At 33.0% G+C, this 21,570-nt stretch overlaps 2 protein-coding genes across 2 annotated transcripts; both read left to right on the top strand.

The window, feature by feature from the left end:
- Positions 1–4,336: 4,336 nt before the first annotated feature.
- On the top strand, positions 4,337–5,112 carry LOC146924302 (uncharacterized). The gene has a single exon (XM_085710935.1). It carries the CDS (start codon positions 4,388–4,390, stop codon positions 4,754–4,756), a length of 369 nt encoding a protein of 122 aa, XP_085567061.1. The 5' UTR covers positions 4,337–4,387; the 3' UTR covers positions 4,757–5,112.
- A 15,408-nt stretch (positions 5,113–20,520) lies between these two features.
- Positions 20,521–21,241, top strand: LOC146924301 (uncharacterized). The gene is made up of 2 exons (XM_085709338.1): positions 20,521–20,677; positions 20,767–21,241. The coding sequence occupies exons 1-2, from the start codon at positions 20,599–20,601 to the stop codon at positions 21,009–21,011; spliced, it is 324 nt and encodes a 107-aa protein (XP_085565464.1). The 5' UTR covers positions 20,521–20,598; the 3' UTR covers positions 21,012–21,241.
- Positions 21,242–21,570: the final 329 nt, after the last annotated feature.

Genomic DNA, 21,570 nt, shown 5'->3' with positions numbered 1-21,570 from the left:
TTAGTGGTTGAAACTAGATTGCCGACCCGTGCGCCCAGGGCCGGCCCATAGCCCGTCGAGGCTGGGCTATGACACCGGGCCTCAATTTTTTTGGGGCCCAAAATATTATTTTTTTTGTTTCCAAGGCACGAAAATATTGGTTATATACTAATTAATGGTGATATTATCAAACGGATTGCAGTGCATCAGTGGCATGGCCGCTTTTTGATTCATGATTCAGTGGGGGTGGTCATGGGTTCAAGTCTTGCTTGAGCATTTTTTGTAATAATTTTCTTTAATGTTTTTTTTGGGGCCTAAAATTTAATTTTTTTTTACATCCTTTAAAAACTAAAACCGGGCCTACGGATTTGTTAAGACGGCCCTGCGTGCGCCGCACGAGTCCTATCGATTGTAATAAAGACCAATAAGTAATTTTTGATCTCAGAAGAAATATTGTCGTAGGAAAATGTATATCATAGAATAAAGACCAATAGGTCTTATCGACCTATTTTGCCAACCCGTGCGTTTGATTGTAATATAAAGAATAAAAGTATATCATAGAAAAGGAAAAAATTAGATGTTAAATAAAAAGTGGAATACAATTGTATTAACATTAACATACTTAATCATAAATTGAGAAATACTTCTTCACAGACCACATTTGACGTTATTTTAGTATCTTCACCATATCTATTGGTTAACAATATCTTCAATTAACAGTGTTAAAACACAGATATTGCCAGATATATTTTGCCTCTCTTTGATATAATTTTGTTTTAGGGAAACATCTTGTTGTAATTTTAAGGTTTTATTTTATTTCAAAAGTTAATGAAATTAACTTATTATTATTTAAGCAAATTTACTCGGTTTACTGGGTCAAAGGCAGTTACATTTTCTTCTCAACATTAACAATTTAATAGCTATTATTAAGGCTTTATTTTTGCATGACAAAGCCATTACTTGCTTGGAAAAAAATCTCTTTACAAAAGCAGCAGGCCTTAAGCTTTTCTTTGACTAGCCTTTGATGATGAGTAGCAACAATAAAAACTCTTCTCTCAAAAACATAGTTTTACTCTCCTCCCAAATATTTTAATTGTGGGTTGCATCCTCCTGTGTTTATCAGATTCAAGTTGTTCTGTCGCCTCTGATATGATTCATATCAGGGAAGAACATGTTATCCTGGGAGGATATGCGCTTATGAGGCGGATAAATCTTTAAGGACAGTGACTTTGTCACGCCTCATGTTATATAATGGATTAGTGTTTGGCAGGTTATCTCCTTCCATAGTTTTGTGTTTGTTTACTTCGATTATGTCGACTGCAAATCACCGCAATTTCAAGAACAAATAAGTTTCCTTAAAATCTCCCTTAATTATTCTTTTTAATATTTAATTGACACTTTTATTTATATGATGCTTACTTTTATAGAGATAATTTATTCCTAATTTTTACAACACATCTCTCTTCTATATGATTGTTAAGTTATATTTATTTCCTTCGATAGAGAAAATACTACAACGTAAAAGAACATTTTTTTTTCTTTTCCAAAAGCAAAGTTATATGAAAATAAAAGAGTCAAAAACCACAAAGAATACTTTATTAATGTCAAAATTAGAAAAGTTTTGCACATTATCTTTATTATGCAGGAAACACTATAACAAACTCCAAAAATACCTATACTAACAAAATAGGATCCCTAAAAAAAAAAAACCTAAGAATACACTAAATGCTAAAACAACAATGGCTCTGTTTGGTAAAATTAGCTGATAGCTGATAAGCTAACTGATAGCTTTTAGCTAATAAGCTAGCTGATAGCTTTTAGCTAATAAGCTAGTTGAAGTGTTTGGTAAAATTAGCTGATAGTTTTTGCTTTGAATAATAAGGGTAAATATGGAAGAAAAAATGAGAAGCTAAAAGCTATAAGCTCAAAAGCTACTTGAAGTAGCTTCTGAAAAATAGCTTATAAGCTCCTTAAATAAGCTATAAGCTCGTTGTACCAAGCAGAGCTTTTGTGTTACCAAACAGTGCTTTTTTTGTCAAATTAGCTTATAAGCTAAAAGCTCTTTTTTTGGGTTTAGCAAATAGAGCCAATGATAAATTACACATATACATAATATGCAGGTGTCAAGCTTTACATCCAGCATCAATGGGTCCCATGCCTACCAAGAAAGAATTCACAATAGAGATGTGTTATTTGAACAACCTTTTAGGTGATTTATTTGACAACCATAGTTTTACAAAGAAAAAGCAGGTATTGACACAAAAACCAAAACAATAGAAAGATAAAGTAAAATATAATGTGAGCATGAGAGAGAAAGTTATCACAAAAGTTGTCATAAATTGGTTGTACAAATATCATTTCTCTTCACAATATTGCTTCCATCTTATTCCAAATTGAAATCTATGAGACTGTTGCAACAACACCATTTCAAAATTAGAAATTCCTGTCATGACAAGAATTTCTAATTTTGAAACTAAGGAAGAAAAAGAGCAATGCTATATAGTGGTATAGATATCTCACACGAACATGAACGAATGCATGAAAACATACATTTAAACTTTAGTTTTATATATTTTCTGAAAGTTTCTTCCTTGGTCTTGATTAAAAAACACTCCTTCGTAAAAAAATACAAAAACACTTCATCTATTTTATTATCCTTCAGTACAGTGGATAATGAAACAAAATTCGCCATGTGTTAGATCAATTAAAACATACACATAGAGAGAAAGACCAAAAACTAAAAACTAAAATAAAATATAGGGAGAGAGCAAAAACTAAACTAAATTAAATTGTGACAATTATTTTCTAAAACAAAATGCATCACAAATTAGTTTTCAACAATGGTGCAATAAACCCACTAAAATGGTCGAAATCCTTCTAGTCAATGATGTATCAAGTTCAATGGTCAAAATCTAGAGGCATTATGTCTAATCTCAAATTCAATGGTCTAATCTCAAATTCAATGGTCTGTCATTACTTACAATTCATTTCCATGACACTTATTCTACAATCATAGTTTCTTTAGATATTGAGATACAAACTTTTCTTCTTGAAAATGAGCTAAAAAATATTTATAGTCTAAATGATCCAATTCCTTTCTCCCTATTAGTTCACTGCCTTAAGTATTTCTCAAGCACAACACATGTCAAACAGATTCACATGTCCAACTCTTGGTAGAGGAGAATAACGCCTAAGTATTTCTCAACCATAATCGTCACTTTAGTTTTGGACACAATATACAACTGCAATGCATAATTATGAGTGAAGATTATATATGAAAATGCACTTAAGGTAAACCAATATACATGGCAGACAAAAAAACAAATAATAACCAACACTGAGTGATTTCCCAATACACGAAGTGCGGTAAATGCAATACTCTAATATCCAAAAAAAGGGGGCTGGTATACCAAGATACGTTCAATTTAAGCCTTTTGGAACCAAACGGCCTTCTGAAAAACGTTACCTTGAAAAATTATATTTCATTATATATTAAAAATCATTCATAATTAAATGTGCATACTATGTCAGTCCCAATCCCCTAATTAATTAATTTTAAATAGCAATTACAGAAAGATTCATTCCCTTGCTACTAAATAATTTTAGCTAGGTTGTATACATATTTACGACATACAGAATTCAACCAAATAATTAAATAAAACAAAATTCATTCCATTGGATCATAAGTCCTCTTATCAGTTTATGCTGCCTATTAACAGAAGTTACAATTACGACTTCCTTTCAGCAACACAGTATCATTGGTTTTAGACATACAAACATATAAACAACTTCTAATATTAATGTTAAATAACATTGCAGGAAATTGTCCTAGTACTTGATTGTCCACACTCATAACCAATATTCGCCATGGATAATAACATTCAAAACTCTTACATTGATATATGACCACCTTGTTCTTTTATAGGTTCCACAAAACAATAAAGTGAACAAACCATAAAAAAAATTACCTAGAAAATACGTGATCTGTTAGAGGTTGTAAGACCTCTAACAGAATTTCCAAAGTGATTTTTACAAAATTTTGCCGCTTTTAACACTATTAATAGTAAATGACATATACATCCTACGGCCACGTTTATAAACAAAAAATAATATTTTATATTTATTGAATAACTAATGTATACTGTCTAGTATATAAAAATCAGATACATAAATATTAAATTAGCTTAGAAAGTTGTTTTTTCGTGTGTCAAACTAGAGGAATGTGTTGGTATGAGAAAGGAATAATAACTTTTAACTTCATCCACTCATACATGTCCAACTTATATAACTTTTTTGACTAAAGAGTCTCTTCAAATCAAAAGTCCCTAGAAACCTCTCGAAGCTTTAGATCATTTTTATATCTAAAACAGCTTTTCTTCATTAACAATCATTTCCATTTTCCATATCTATGGCGAGATACAACAATAGCTACTTCTCTTGGGAATATTTCTCTTTCCCAATTCATCTTTGTTTCTTCACAATCATCCTTTTCGTCGTGTTAACATTTTCATGGTACATAAACTATGAATACATGTACGAGGACATGTTTATTCAAGTGAAGATTTTGTTGGCCCTTGTGCCACTAATATTGTTGCTTGTTGTTCATTGTCTCTCAAGTGAAGGATCGTTCACTTTACCTTTGCCAGAAGAGAGAGAGTCTTTGCATAGAGCTGGTGGGTCTCCATGGGGAGTTGCACTGTTGCTTGTGTTCCTTTTGTTCATGATGGCTCATCAGTCTTCTTTTCATGAACGTTGGTTTCCTTTGGTTACTAGGTGAAGAAGATCTTATTCTCAAAATGTATCAAATGAGTTGGTGTCTATGTAGAACAAACACTTTAGATTGAATGTGTGTCAGCGTGTTAGACATGTAATTTTTTTTTTTTTGGTGGTCAAGGTTTGAACTCAGAACCTTGCATATATTATGCATTGTCTATATCAACTAAGTTAATGTCACGAATACGTTAGACATGTAATGTATGATTACAATGTGATGCAGATACATGTAACTACATTAAATTATTTGTGTTTTTTAAATTATTATTGATGTCTACGTAACCGAGACATAGGTTGCCGTTGAAGGCTATCATTTGAACCATATGTAATATTTTGTTAATATAGTAATTTATAATTTATAAGTACATTTGCAAGTCTTGAGATTTACTCACCTAAGTTCTATTAAAACAATAATACATGTATATTAATTTCCTCTTGTCTCACATTTTTTTTTAAAGCAGAGCAAAACATAGTTAAATTATACATTAAATTTTGTTATTGCGCAACTCTAATCTTCATCTATATTTGTGTTACTTCAAGCTGGAATTTGGAATTCAAAGTATTAATTTTCTTTCATGTATTTTGGACGTCTTTATATTGGCTATGTAGCCTCTAACCTCTTCTTGATTAATTAGATCTGTCGGCAGAGTAAGAGGCATATGAAATTGAATTCAAGACAATTCATCTTTCTAAATATATCAAATATATAAGCACCAGAAAATTATATTATTGATCTAACACATATATGTCACTTTAACTAGTGTTCAACAATAGATAGATGACATTGACAATAATTGTGATATGTGGCAGCGTCTTGACAAGTGTATCGGATCTTTGCAAGTAATAAAATGGTAAATCACGTATTGCTGAACATAAGAATCGTGAAATTACTATTAATTCCCTAAGTAATTAGTTGAGTAGAGAAAAGATTGATTTGTTGGATAATATGATTTAGATAAACAGTATAAAAACTGTGATTAATAATGATAGGGTCATGTTAACTTATGTCTTTAGGGCACATGTTAAGCAACCTAAATAGAGCAATTTTGCATTGGAAAACACAATATAACAACTTTTAAGAAGTTGAATGCACGCCTTTTAATATGTGTATTTCTATGATGGTATCTTAACATGTGCCTTGAGGGCACAAGATGTTAAGGATGAGCAGAAATGGTCTCTGGCAATGAGTACCCTTTGGGCAGGTTACAATAGTGTCCATCCCCATTTCAACTATTATATGATAAATATGTTAACTTAGTAAATCTGTCCTAAAATCACGTATTTTATGAAGAATGCAGACAAAGCATAATTTTATTCAAATCTTGCCCAGGCATTGTGGCACTATAGGACAGTGTCCAACAAGGCTTTAGTGGGTGTGTTCCTCCTCATGTGGAGCTCCCACCTCCTCAAGTGGGAGCTCACACCAATCAAAAGAAAAGTTGCGTGTCACTACAACAAAAAAAGTTCATTTAAGTGGCAATTATTAGTACTACACCCTTACTTAACTTAATTATCGGGCTCTCCATTTTTATTTTTTTTTAAGAACGGGCTATCCATTTGTAAATGTATATAATGGACTTTTCGCCTGTAAATGTTAATAGTAGAATCTCTATCTATAAGTAGTGCCAATAATAGGCTACGTGGCTTAATCGGCCTCTCTATCGATAAATATTAAGGTGGAGTCTCTTCAATCTATTTTAAATTATGAAGAGCATATTTGACTAAATGATTAACATCTTAGTTGATCAAATGTTTAGTATGTAAAAAATTTAAATGGTAAAAATGAACACTAAAATTAATACAATATTAATAATATATCTGTCATATATAGGAGATGGTTGATGAACGTTCATCGTTATGATCACATTAGAAGTATATGGTTTTGATATAAGATTCACAAAAGACATGTTTTCTGCGAAGTACAAATTCTTTTGCATATAAAGCTCATGCTACCTCTGATCTCGTAATAGAAAAACTTATCAGCAACTAGAGCAATGACTACACTTTCAATATCACTTACCACAACACCAATACCTCACTTATCACCCTATATCGAATATGTTGCATCGACATTAAGCTTATAATATATATATTATGACATATAAATCATATTGAACAAAGAACTATACTATGATTATCAATTTTCTGCAAATAAAAAAACATGAGAATTGTGAATTTGATTAGAGAAATTTTCAAACATCTTCGCCACTTGCTAGTTGTGGTAGTTATTAAAACATAGTTTTCACACGGTTGATAAATATGCCAAAATGTAACTCTTAAATAGCTCAATACGTGACGATGACTCATTTTCCTTGCAATCAACTAGTAAAACATTATATTTTATATATTTTTTACTGTACAATATAAAATATATATTATATTGAAAATTTTAATTTTGAAAAAGAAAGTAACAAAGATCTAATTCACTTTCTATTTGTCATAGTTAGGCAAACTCTCTTTCCTTGATTTAAAATGTTCCTAAATATAACTCCTTTATTATTGTAATTATTTTCCAAAACTTAGTATTGGGTACTTTAGTGACAGTGATTTAGTTGTGAGAGAAAAATAAGTAAGTGGGTATGTGTATTTATTACAAGTGTTCAAACTAGACCAACTCAACAAAAATCGTAAATTGAACCAATCCAAATTGAGAACATTAAAAAACTGTGTTTGGTTTAGATTTGTTCAGCTTAATTTTTTACTCAATCACACCGTTTGATTTGATTTATAGTTTTTATTTTATCATGCGAATCAAACTAAACTGAACCGCAAACTTACTTAACTAGGATATTAATTCAATAGCTCGGTCCAACCACTAAGCAAAACTCAAACACTATACACTTCACATGTTCCTTTGTAACACTTAATGATTAGTCGGTAAACTATATCACTTGTTGTTATTAAACTAAACTCCAAATCTATCAATCTCATTGAAAATCAAAATCCATTTTGCCTATTCACAAGTAAATATTTAACTCATGCAATTTTAGAGGGAAAATTAATGTTTTTCTAAGTTTATTGTAGTTTCACCACGTAAACAAACATAGACTTAGACTATTAAATACATGAAGGGACATGACTCCAAATTATAGCTTGAAAATAGAAAATATGGGACATCTTTCGAATAAGCAAGACACGGGTTTCCCAATGATATGATCCCAATATTTTAGTATCACACAGACACAAACCTAAACTAATGCATTCTAGTTGTTTTTTTCATCCTTGATTTTCTCTTATTCACACGTTCTGGTCGACCTCAACACCATTGTGGCATCATCCTATTGGACAACACCATTTGTCCTAAACTTTTGATCACACTGTCACTTTACTACTATGATAATCTCGACGCATCCTCACAATAAATAAATAAAAAAAACAAAGAAGCAATAGTAGAGAAAAAAAAGTTTCATCCTCAAAATATAAAGTGTGATTAATTCAAAGCCACTATAAACCTCGAAACTATGGCAAGATACAACAATAGCTATTTCTGGGAATATTTTTCTTTCCCAGTTCATCTTTGTTTATTCATGTTCATCCTTTTCTTTGTGTTAGCATTTTCATGGTACATAAACTATGAGTACGTGTACGAGGACAAGTTTATTCAGCTGAAGATTTTGTTGTCCCTTGTGCCACTAATCTTGTTGCTTGTTGTTCATTGTCTCTCAAGTGGAGAATCGTTCACTTTACCTTTGCCAGAGGAGAGTGAATCTTTGCATAGAGCTGGTGGATCTCCATGGGGAGTGGCACTCTTGTTTGTGTTCCTTTTGTTTATGATTTCTTATCAATCTTCTTTTCATGAACGTTGGTTTCCTTTCGCTACAAGATGAAGATCTCATGAGTTGGTATCTATATAGAATCGACACTTCAGATTGGAGGTTTGATACCGGCCTCTTGTTTTGTTAAAGAAATATTATTGTGTAGGAGCTGGTGTCAATAGTGTCTAATTATATCTATGTTTGTGTCGATGCTTCATGGTTGACGTTGGAGGTCAGTGTGTGTGAACTCTATGTAATATTTTTCATAGAATAATTTTCATGAAGTTTGTTAAAATAATGTTTTTTTTCTTCTTAGATAAGTGTTTAGTGATTCATAACTATAGTTTTTGTAACTATAAGGATTGGTCATGCTTAGGTTTGCCAGTATTATTACAATTTAATTGTGAGCAAAAGGTAATCAATTGGTAGGGATATAGATATCTAGCCCATGTCCCATGGAAATGTGAGTTCGGACTTTATAGCTAAAGAGAGGACATTAAAGCTTGATAATTTTGAAGTAAGAACATGAACCCTAAGATACATTTGATCCGGATTGTGTGCAATCACAATCCAAATGCACGTATTTCGGTGAATGTTGACCGATCAATTCAAACTTTCAAAATTTCAAGTTTGATATTTCAGGTATTTTAAAAATAATCATAGTTTTCTTTAAAATATGAATTGTCGGATCTTAATCGAGCGGACGAGATGCGTGTAATGATCAGAACTTAGCACAACCGATGAGTACAAAGAACAATTGATTGAGAATACAAGTATGGATAATGAGAACAATTTGTTAAAGGGAAAATACTTAAAGTAACATAGATATAGAACAAGCCTAAGAAGAAGAAATCATTCCGAAGAATGCCAAAGGGAGGAAGTAGACACTTTCATCATTTTTCTTCATGTCCTTCTTGTCAACCATTGCTCCATTTTATAGAAGGTTAAGAGAATATTTTCTTGTTAGAATTATCCCTTAATTGTTGGATCAAGTGACACATGTCCCTTTTCTCTAATAAGTTGTTGATTCCACTTTGATGGCTTGACTTTACTTATATTTGAATCATAACAATGCGTATAGCTGCAAGCAATTTTTTTTTTCTTTTCATCTCACCATATTTTAAAGGCAGAGTAAAGTTTAATTAAATAGGGTGTACATTATACAATTTTTTAGACAACTCATAAATGGGAGAAAAGTATAGAAATTCTAATGAACAAATATCATTGACGATTTGATCAATTGAATTACAATGAATATAATGGACCCTATTTATACATATAAGTTCATATGAAAAGGAGAAGAAAATAACAACTAACAATGATGAATAACTTCACTAATTAACTATTAACAACTCTTAACAAACTTATCTCTAATATTATATACATCTTATATACATACAATTTTGGTCATAAATTAATAAACATGGATTGTACCATTCATTATAGGACACATTTGACAATGACGAAGCACTCAAAGCGAGTTTTTCCCCGACTCCTTGACAAAGAATTTTTTTTCCATGGTTCTCCAAGTTATGGTCCAATTCAACTTTTAATTGGATGCATTTAGAGAGAAGCTTTCAACATCAATTTCTTAAAGGAGACTTGAAAGTTACACTCACTGATTGGTTTGATATCGAGAAAAAACATAATGAGTTTGTCGATGATTATCTTTTTTGTTTTAGAATAGCTAGATGTTTTTACCCCTATACCATAAGTATAAATAGTGAAAATTAGTGAACCAAAACTTAATAGACTTAGCTCTAACGGAGAGATATAAAAAAATAAAAAATAGAACAAACCAAGGACGAAAAGAACCAATAGAAACACAAATTTTGAAATAGTGTAACATATGTGTAAACAAAACTCTATTGGTTCTTTTCGCGTTCTTTTTTTTTTTTTATATTTCTCCCCAATTTGACTTAAGTTTATTAAGTGTTGGTTCACAAATCAATTCATGTAATAGTTTCATAAGAGTGAGACCAGACCAACTATAAGTATCTTTCTTTTTAGGGTTTTGCTAATCAATGCCCTTAGGGCAATGATTAAGGAATCAAAAAAGGAAATAATTGTGAAATTTCATGTAGAAAAAGTTACTTTTTACTATTTCAATAAGTTGAATGCACAATTTCCAAGATAAAGTTACTACTTTAAGTTTCTTATCAAGTGCCCTCAGGGCACTTGTTAACATTTCCCTTCTTTTTATTGTTTTTTTTTCAATATAGAAAGTTGTTATTGCACAACTCCAGCCTTCATCTATGTTTTCCAGCTATGTCAGTGTTAATTCTAGTTTGAATTTTGAATTCAAAATATGCAATCCTTTTTCTATATTGTCAATTGGCCATGTAGCCTCTAACCTCTTTGATATTGGAAAATCATGTGTTTTTGTTGCCCTCTCCACCACCACTTTTATTTTTCTAATTTGTTGAATTCATGGTCTTGCTTTTTAATTCAAATTTCTTTTGTTCTCGTGAGTTTAACTCAATTGGTATGGACAATGCATAATATATGCAAGGTCCGGGTTCGAACCCCGGCCACCACAAAAGAAAAAATTCAAATTTCTTTTGTCTTTTACGTAGTGTTTGTTTATGTGGTTCTTGATTAAATTTTTCTCTTACTTATCTTTCATTTACATTACGCTTTCTTCTTAAACTTCAAGTTTGTGTTTTCTTCATTTTTTACAACTTACTTTGCAATAAAACTTTCTAACATTTTATGGGATTATGTATCAAGTTTTGATTTGCTTTCATTGTTAGATTCCTGGGTATGAAACATTCTTAAATATTCTTTGGTTTACACATTTAAATACATGTTAATTGACTTCCTTTTAAACATTTAAGCTTGGCTTTAATATGTGTTTTGTCCCTGCAATTAGAGCTCGTTTAAAAATTGGTCTCTGTAATCGCTAATCCTGGCATTTTACCCCTGCAAAGTTTAATCATTTAAAATTTCGTCCCTGAGCCCATTTAATTACTGTCACGTCACTGATTAGCTGACGTGGCAGTGTGACTCAACAATTTTGGACATGAACAGACGAAAATACCCCTGAGGGTCTTAGTCAAACGTGAAATGATACATTTACCCTCTGAACAACAACAACAATGAAAACCCAGTAATATGTTTTCTTCATACTCTTCTCCCTTCACCTTCACCTTCATCCAAACCCAGCAACTCTGAGAAATCATCCATCAAAGTCTTCGAATTCAGGTGTGAATTCATAACTAGCTCCATTTATCTTCTTCTTCCCAATAAAAAACCCAGCTTCAACCTTTTCCCTTTTTGAACATGTGTGGATTGTTACTTTTGTTGAGTAGTTTTACCCATACCCACGACCCATCCGATCTACGTCCTGGAATACAAATCAAATTACCAATGATCTAACAACACGTTAGTTGAAAGAAAAGAAAGACCTTCTTCTTCTTCTTGTTATTCTCTGGGAGCACTTATATATATATATATATATATATATATATATATATATATAAACCGAGTGAGTTGTGCATTCATTCACAGATCTCTGAGATTCAGGTACCGTGATGGCTCAATCAGTCGTGAAGAAAGACGATGATAACGACGATGAAGGTTTTTCTCTTTCTCAATTCGATCTGATTTCGTTCATCTTCTCTCTCATTCATTAACTTTTTTCTCGATTTCCAGATCCATGTTTCGTTTCCAATTCTCCTTTTTGTAGTAGTTATATTGTCAATATCAATATCATTCAATTGATTTCGATTCATTATTGGATTTGCTACATAATTTGCAATGCAGATTATTGAATTTGTGAAAATTGATTTTGATTCATTTTTGAACTGTGAGCTTCAATCCAATTGACATTGTGGAACCTAGGGTGGGAGATTGTGGAGTGTGTGGGGGGCAGAGACGGTTCGAAAGTGAGGTTCACAGATGTTTCGATGTTGCTGGGTAGAAACAGATTGAGATGAGTATAAGGGTGTTGTTGTTGTTGTTCTATGATGTTTTGTTTGAAAATAAATTAGTGAGTGGAAATGAAAAAAGTGAGTACTTACGGTAAAGTTTCGTTTGCAGCCATGAAATGGAAGAAAAAAAATGGTTTTAATTTTCTAATTTTGTCTCTTAAATTGGGGAAGAGGGCTGAGAAGAAGAAGAGAAGAGGGTTGAGAAGAGAAGAGAATGTCGTGAAGGAAGAGAAGAGAATAGGAGGGTTACCAGATTTTTGATGAAAAGATTACAGGGGTATTTTTGTAATTTCACGTTTGTTTGAAAGCTTCAGGGGTATTTTGGTCTGTTCACATGAAATAAGCCAATTAGAACTGCCACGTCAGCTAATCAGTGATGTGGCAGTAATTAACTGGGCTCAGGGACGAAATTTTAAATGATTAAATTTTGTAGGGGTAAAATGTCAGGATTAGCGATTACATGGATCAATTTTTAAATGAGCCCTAATTGCAGGGACGAAACACATATTAAAGCCTTTAAGCATTAATTCATTTTTAGTTTCTGTTCACCTTAAGACAACACAGATTTTTCCTGTAGTGCAACCTCATGTTGAAATGTAGGCCAAGCAGAATTATAATGAAAATAATTCATTAAACTATTCATTTAAATATGGTGTACCAGTACACTCAAATTTTGTGAGTGTACCGTAGAAATTGCCAATAAATAAAGGGAGTGAAAACAATGTACAACCAATATCTAAACATGGTAATGTTCATGTTCTAATTAGGAATGACTTAAATGTGTCTAATCCTGTAAATAGATAGATGTAGGGAAAATTGTCAATCAAGTGTAGTATAATGTTAATCAAATCGTTGAACGAGCCCAAAATAGGTTTGTTTCAACGTGGAGTATGCAAATCAAAGGAATTTTCCATAGATTCCTAGATTGGGTGCAACAAAATGATATTCATAGAGGAATTTTAAATGATTAATTCCTCCATGAATATCATTTTGTTGCACCCAAAACTAACAAATTTTCTGGTGAAGGTGGGGAGTCCATTATAGAACACATTGCTAGTTATGGGACCTACACATTGAAAATGAAACCTACATAAAGTGGTGGGACATGCATTAATTTTATCCAATAAAATAATAATTGCTAGAGAGAACGCTCAATAAGAGTGTTGATAGCATTCATCTTGCACATAATTAAGGGAATTTGTCAATGATGAAGCGCTAAAAGTGAGATTTTCCCCGACTCCTTGACAAATAATTTTTAGATCATTTCAACCTTCTATTTTAAAGATTTTTCTCTTTTAGACTTTCATGACGTAAAATTACAAGATTATAGATACTTTCGTCCTCTTTCATTTAGGGTGAATTTCAGTTTATCATCTATCACATCATCTTCTGATACAATCAGATGTCTCAAAGGTCTATAAATAAACAATATTTGAATTACAATGTTAGACTCCCAACAAAGAAAAATGAGCAACTAAACCAGAATTTTGCTCAGATGGGTGGGGGGAAATAAGTACATTTAACCCATAAAATGAAGCCATTGGCATTTTTTTTGTTGGTAGATAGACGAAATGGCAAAGTCATTATAAACTCACACACACAAGTGGAGGTACCGGGGTTCGAACCCCGGTCATGGCATCCGGCCTAACAATTTCGGCATTATAAACCATTGACATTTTATTTCAATTAATCGTAACCATTGGCCCTGGTGCCTCGGACACTGGTTAAAGAAACTCAAAAAAAAAAATTGAAAATACCATTTTTTAAACTTTTGAGGAGTTTGACTGCATAAGTTACAATGTCAGATTAGGGTAAAGATCATCTCCATTTATAACTTTTTCCATTTGTTGCAATTTGGAGAGAGACAGACAAAAAAAAAAGTGGTGGGTCCTATCACTAAGTGGATCCCACCATCATTATTTTTTATGTGTCTATCTCTCTCCAAATTGCAACAAATGGAAAAAGTTACAAATGGAGGGGATCTTGACCCGTCAGATTACTATATTTACTTTTTTAACCAAATCCCAAGAGCACTTATTACCATTTTCCAATTTATAATCATCTATATATAAAATCATTTCCTAATCGAGTATGTGGAAAAGCTTTTCGTAGTAAAAATTAACTACCATATATATCTTCATCAATTTAGTTTTTTGGTTTTCAGATCAATAATTTTTGTCACGATAGAATAACTCTCTTCTTCTATTATTCCTAACAATTTAAAATTAGTTTTCTCTTAATATCTCAATAGGGTGCACTACTCTAATAAGAGTTCCATAAAGTCAAAGTTTCTCGACATCTAGTGTATATCATTTAGGACATGTAGGAATGAATAAAAATCTATTAAAGAAAGAGCTTAACAAAAGCATAACATGTAGGAATGAATAATATTAATATGTTGGTATATTCACGAAGGGTTTGAAACTTAAGATTTTTATTATCGTGTTTCTTACATTGGGTGTAATTATTTTCCAAAACTGAAAGTATTGGGTACTTTAGTGACAATGATTTAGTTGTGAGAGAGAAAAATAAGTAAGTGGGTAGGTGTATCTGTTAAAGGTGTTCAAATTCTAAATTGAACCAATTCAATCCGAAAACTTCAATAAACCGTGTTTGATTTTGATGTGTTAATTTTTCACTCAACCGCGCGGTTCGATTTGTTATGTTGTTTTTATTTTACCATCCAAACTCACTTAATTAGAGGTGTTAAATTACTAACTCGGTCCAAACACTCGGCCACCCAAACATCATACACTTCGCATGTTCCTTTGTGACCCAAGCCACCCACCCCCACCCCACCCCACACCACACCCACACCCACACACACCCACCCACACACCCCTCCACGACCCTAGTGTTTCTATGTTATGTTATTTAATAATAAAACTTTTTTTTCTTAATAAATTCCTAAAAAAACAACGGTTAAATATATTTTGTCTCATTGAAAAATACAAAGACTACACATAAGTTGATTTAAAAACAAGGATAAAAAATGGTGATTGAAAATTTTATAGGAATTAAAGGTCGAAGAAATTTTTTAGAAAGACCCAAAAACAAATTAGTTCATAAAATATAACATTTACTAGCAAATTAGTCCGTAAATTATATCACTTATTATTAAATTAAACGTTAAATCTATCAACGTCATTCAAAATCAAAGTTCGTTTTGCATATTCATCAATTAAAAAAATGTAAATATACATGAATGTAAGGATCATGCTCACCAACAATGGGTGTTAACTCAGCACTGATAATAAGGAAGGGAAACATTAACTCAGCACTTCGTTTGATCGATGTTTGCAAAGATAAATAAAAAGATTTGGCAAGATATTGCAAAAATTATATCAGCGTACAATAGGTTGTTCTCGTGAGCTTAACTCAGTTGGTAGGAATAATATATAACATATGCAAAATTTAGGGTTCGAACCCTGGCCAACAACAAAAAAAGCTAGTACAATAGGTTTCAACTATAAACACCAACTATATTATATGTATCAAGTTATAATACAAGGGACTTGAAGTTGAAGAGAGGAGTTTCTCATTGCTGGTGTGAGGAACTCATAATAATTATAGTTCATATCAATCCAATCATCCATTGAATGTTAATCACAAACCCAAGCAAGTGAATCTTCAGGCAGGATTAAGGGTGTTCAGAACCGAACCGATCCAAGAAATAACCACAAACCTATTCAAACAAACAAAAAAATGCAAAAAAATCAATATTTTCTGGATGTGTTTGGGTCATCTAAAGTAAGAAACAACCGGTTCGGTTCAGTTTTTGGTTCATAACCTAAGAACCGGATTGAACCGAACCACACTATGTCACATTATGCGACACTATGTCACATTATGTTATAATTGCATGATACTCTCCGTTTCAAATTATATGACGTTTTGGACATTTCACATGTATTAAAAAATATAAGGCTTAAATGCAATTTTAGTCCCCCAAGTTTCTTAATTGTGCAATTTTGGTCCCCTTAGTTTTTTTTGAGCAATTTTAGTCCTCATATTTAACTCTCTTTTTGATTTTAAAGTCCCTCACTCATATGTGGTTGGATTTATTTGAAGTCTAGGATGGTAACATAGACTGTTCACACTTGATCACTTTTTTTCCCTTTTCATCACTTCTGTTCCGTTTCATCTCCCTCCGTCACCGGCATAGCCCTTTCTTTCCACATTCCACGCCAGTGAACCTCTCTCTGTCTCCAACAAGACCTTATCGTATTCATCAACCACAAATCAACAACTCTCATCCCCACCACCACAACAACCTTCCACCACCCACACCACAACCACTGTCATAACATATTCCGTCACCTTCACCGTCTTCCTTCCACTGTCCTCCGTTTGCAATTATTTAATCTGTCACCATCACCCACCATAACCTCCTTCAAACTCCCACACATCCCCTCTTCCTCACCCACCACACTCAAACTCCCTCACATTCTCTTTGAACAACAATCTCAACAACAACAACAAGGTTATCCTAATCCAACAGCACATGAAGTTGAAGGATTTGATTGTAAGTGATCAGAACACAATCATTTCAATAGAAACTTGCAAATATTAAGAAGTATCAAAGTCATAACACACTGAAACGTAGAAAGAGGAATATGGACAACCGTGATTTATTTTTCTTGTATTAATTTATGCCGTCTGAAAGAATTTTATTTGGAATTTAATTTCTATGTTTGCGTTTTGGGGGTAATGATAAAGCATCTGAATCATGGTGCTTTGGTAAAAGAATGAGGGAGATGAAAAGGAAAAAAAAAGTGATTAAGTGTGAACGGTCTATGTTACCATCGTAGACTTCAAATAAATCCAACCACATATGAGTGGGGGACTTTAAAATCAAAAAGAGAGTTAAATATGGGGACTAAAATTGCTAAAAAAAAACTAGGGGGACCAAAATTGCACAATTAAGAAACTTGGGGGACTAAAATTGCATTTAAGCCAAAATATAATTAATTTTGTGTGGAAAAGAGATATTTTGGGTTGTTTTATAAAATTATTCTTAATAAATGATATGAGAAAGATAAATGAAAGAATTGAAAGAAGAGAGAGTAATAAATAGTCAAGAATATAATTTAAAAAAAAATAACATTAAGGCTTTATTGGTATTATAAATGGACATATATTCTTCTTTTTTTTTTTTGGTTACAAAGCTAAGATTAAAAAACCCAAAACAAAAAACAAAACAAAAGAACAGGAACAGAGAAAAATCAAGCTCTTAGGAAGCAAGTTCCCATAGCATCAATTCTAATCTTGTGAATGAGATCATGAGGAGTGGTCTGGTGCTCCAAGAAGCTTATAGTTGATGAAGCTCCAAGCTTGGCCAAGAAATCGGCGCAATGATTTCCTTCTCTGAGAGTGTGAAGGATAGTGAAATTATTGGAGGCTATTATATCCTTTATATCTTGAATTAGCACCGCATAGGAATGGAATTTTGAATCCTCTCCTGAAATGAGATTAACAGATAGCTGAGAGTCTGAGTAACATACTAAATCCAGGATTCCCATGTCCACTGCTAGCTGAAGCCCTTTGTGGATTGCTGTAAGTTCAGCTTGGAGAATGAACATTGAGTCCTCGATGAAACCGGAGAAACCTCTCAGAAACAGCCCTACGTTGTTGCGGATTAAACCTCCATAACCGGCTCGGATTGGAGTGCCAAGGCAGCTGCCATCTACATTGAGAATGTGGCAGCTGTAATTGCTGCTATTCCATCTGATTTAGCGGTCTGTTGTAGCAGAATTGTTTGCGGTGTGGAAACTGTTAATGATTGTTTCTGCTGAATTATGTATACTGAAGCTCAGACGCGTGAGGGACCAGGTATCATTATTGAAACACATGTGATTGCGATGCCGCCAAATCCACAAAAGACAAGCAAGGAAAATGGTAGAACGGGGACTGTTTGCGCCGTTTCTTATCCACTCTTTCGAAGAGTTGGTAGAGAAGAAGCTTGTGTCCGTGAATTCAAACTTATGCCAGATGGTTTTTGAAAAATTGCAGTCCCGAATACAATGCAAGAAGGATTCTTCTTCTTCCCCACATCTTCCACAAATTGCAAAGACAGTGATGTTTCGGTGATGGAGCAAAGCTAATGTTGGAACCGCTTCATGAAAAGCCAGCCAAAGAAAAAACTTGTATTTCACCGGAACTTTTAAATTCCAAATCCAGGACCACGAATTACTTGAAGTTGTGTTGTTAGCTGATTCCATGGAAGATAGAAGCCAGGAGTAACCACTCTTCGTTGAGTAAACACCGTTCTTATTAGGACTCCAAATGAATGCATCGTCGACGGTTGGATTGAAATTAGAATGAAAGTTATTTACGGTAGCAGCTACTGGTTGAGGGAGAGTAGTGTAGAGGGTTTCGGTGTGCTGGCCATCGAAGCTTCTCACATCTCTAACCGTTAGGTGAATATCATGTATGTCAATAACAGGAACCAAAGAACCAAGGAGGCCATGGGGACACCAATTGCTGAACCAAAAAGAGGAGGAACCCGAACCTGCACGCCAAGAATAGCCATTTTTGAAAATGTCTTTGGCACGAATGATAGATGCCCAAGAGGGTGAACTGCTGCTTGAAGCAGTCGCATGGAGGACGTGATGCCCTGTTGAATATTTTTCAGAAAGAAGGTTCACCCATAACTTATTTGTGGACTGTACCATATCCCAAACTAACTCATATATTCTAGGACATATATTCTAGGACAATTTCTTTTTCTAAAACGACTTATAATTTTAGACACATGGAGTATTTAACTCATATAATTATAAAAGGAATATTAATGATTTTTTGCGTCTAGGAGGTTTTTCTAGTGTTTCTAAGCACTACTATCATGTCCTCGTGAGCATAACTTAGTTGGTATGGACAATGCATAGTATATGCAAGGTCCGGGGTTCGAACCCCGACCACCACCAAAAAAAGCACTACTATCATGATAAATAAAATAAGGAAAATGCTAACTTGTGCCCTAAGGTCACAAGTTAAGGTTTCAAAGATAGAAATTATGCATCGTAAATTGTACCAATTTATTTCTGACAAGATTGAAATTTAATGTTTCTGAAAAAATAATTGCTCTTTATAAAAACCTTAACATGTGCTCTTGGGGCACAAGTTAGCTTGACCAATAAAATAAAATAAAATAAAATAAAATAGAAGCTAGAAATGAATGTTTATAGTTGGACGTGCATTTATTATAGTTTCACCACATAAACAAACAAAGACTATAAAATATAGTCTATAAAATATAGTGGTGGAAAAACAGGCACAACCTGTCAGCCCGGCCTGTTTAGCCCGCTATTTTAGACGGGTTGAGTCGAAGTTTTGAACTCACTTTATATAGTTGGCTCATCCCTCTTAACTCGTTGAAAAACGGGGCGAGCATGTGGCGCAGCGGCTCGCTTAACTCGTTTTTCTTTCTTTTTTTAGAATTATTTTATCATTTTGGATTTATTTTGATTGTTGGATTTATTTTAGGATTTGTTTTATGTTGAGAATTTGTTTTATGTTGGTGACTTTTCCTTATTTCGCACTTATAAAAGCAACTTACCATGAATTTATTTGATGTCTATTCTTTTATATTTTTTTATTATAAAAACAACTTAGTTTTTTTGTTACAATTAAGTTGTAAAAAATGCATTAAAAAAAGTTGTTTTTTCCTCTAAAAAAAAGTTTTTTGTTTGACGTGCCAGCCCGCCAACTTCTCTGTCCGCCACTAAATGGGGCAGGGTGAGATTTCGGACTTGGTCACCTAATTTAACTCGCCTCGTCTTGTCCCGTTTTAAGCGGACTTATGCAGGGCGGGTCTAAACGGGACGGCTCGCTTTGTCATCCCTAATAAAATACATGAAGGGCCATGACTCTAATTTAACCTTTCATTACTGAATAGTTGTTAATGACCAATTATCCTCGCAATTAGTTAACAAAATATTATATTCTATACTTTTTTGTTGATCAAGATATATTATCTTTTTTTTGGCTGTACAATGTATTCTATCTAATAATGTTCTTTTTGGTCCACTTATATTTAGTGTCTCATGATCATTATATATATAATTTTTACTTATAGTTAGTGTCTCGTGACCATTATATATAGCTTTTGATTGTATTCATCATATCTCACAAGATACTCTTAATTTGTCGTAATAAGGATGAAAACCAAGTTGTTTGTCTCTGCGTGCTTCTATGCACTACTTTTCATATTTCTTGTGGCAATTATGCCTTCCGAAGGTAAACAATGTATATATACAAAATAGTTTTCATATATGCACAATCGTTTTATTCTTTTATATCTAATAAGAAGTATTTTATATTTGCAGCTGGTGTAACAAAAAAACCAAAGATAAATATTGGGGTACATGTATATGCAAACTGGCTAGGCAGAGGTGTGCAAGACAACAGTGGAAATTGGGAGAATGTTAAAGGTAGTAAGAGCACACAATGGTGGGCTAGCGGTGGAAAAGGGGGTGTCGGTGCAAAGGGTGGTAAAGGTGGAAAAGGGGGAGGTGGTGGATACAAAATACCCATTCCCGGTGTAGGAAAAGGAGGTGGTGGAAAGTTATAGAACTTCTTGATGGTGGAAAGGAGACCGATGGTGGAAAAAGGGGCGGTGGTGGAAATGTTATAATATATTTTTATGGTAGTAGAAATAGGGGTGACAGTTAAGGACACCAGTCAAATCTGGGGAAGGCCTCCATGAAAAACTAGACTAATACTCCCTCCGTTTCAAAATACATGTCCAAGTCAATCACTTCACATATGTCAATGCACAATTGTGGCCGTTAATATTTTTAATTATCTAAAGTAAAAAATTATAAAAATTTAATATTTTGAAAATATTTGTCAAGACAAATCAAACGACATCTTACATGCTAATATTTGTATTTATACATTAGTTAAAAAGTATGGTCAAAATAAGTCAAGTGAATAGTGCACATTGCAAAAATTGGACATGTATTTTGAAACGGATGGAGTATATTTGTAGTATGTATTCATTTGTGTGTGATGTATCCATGCCAGACTATATTAATGTTGTTATAAATGTAAAATAAATGCTCCCTCCGTCCCTTAATGTAACCCCCTTGTTTTTTTCACATTTCTTAAGAAAAGTTGTCAGTGTAATT

This window comes from Medicago sativa, chromosome 5, assembly GCF_051527215.1.
Source record: "Medicago sativa cultivar Bolivia chromosome 5, Bolivia_mono, whole genome shotgun sequence".
NCBI classification, from domain to species: domain Eukaryota; kingdom Viridiplantae; phylum Streptophyta; class Magnoliopsida; order Fabales; family Fabaceae; genus Medicago; species Medicago sativa.
Note: the sequence above shows the minus strand (reverse complement) of the source record. Positions and strands in the feature narration are given on the sequence as shown.

Bases quoted from the DNA above. Each gene is read 5' to 3' on its own strand.
- LOC146924302 (XM_085710935.1), top strand. From the start codon at position 4,388: ATGGCGAGATACAACAATAGCTACTTCTCTTGGGAATATTTCTCTTTC.
- LOC146924301 (XM_085709338.1), top strand. From the start codon at position 20,599: ATGAAAACCAAGTTGTTTGTCTCTGCGTGCTTCTATGCACTACTTTTC. The intron at 20,678-20,766 runs GTAAACAATGTA...TTATATTTGCAG, and splicing joins GGCAATTATGCCTTCCGAAG to CTGGTGTAACAAAAAAACCA.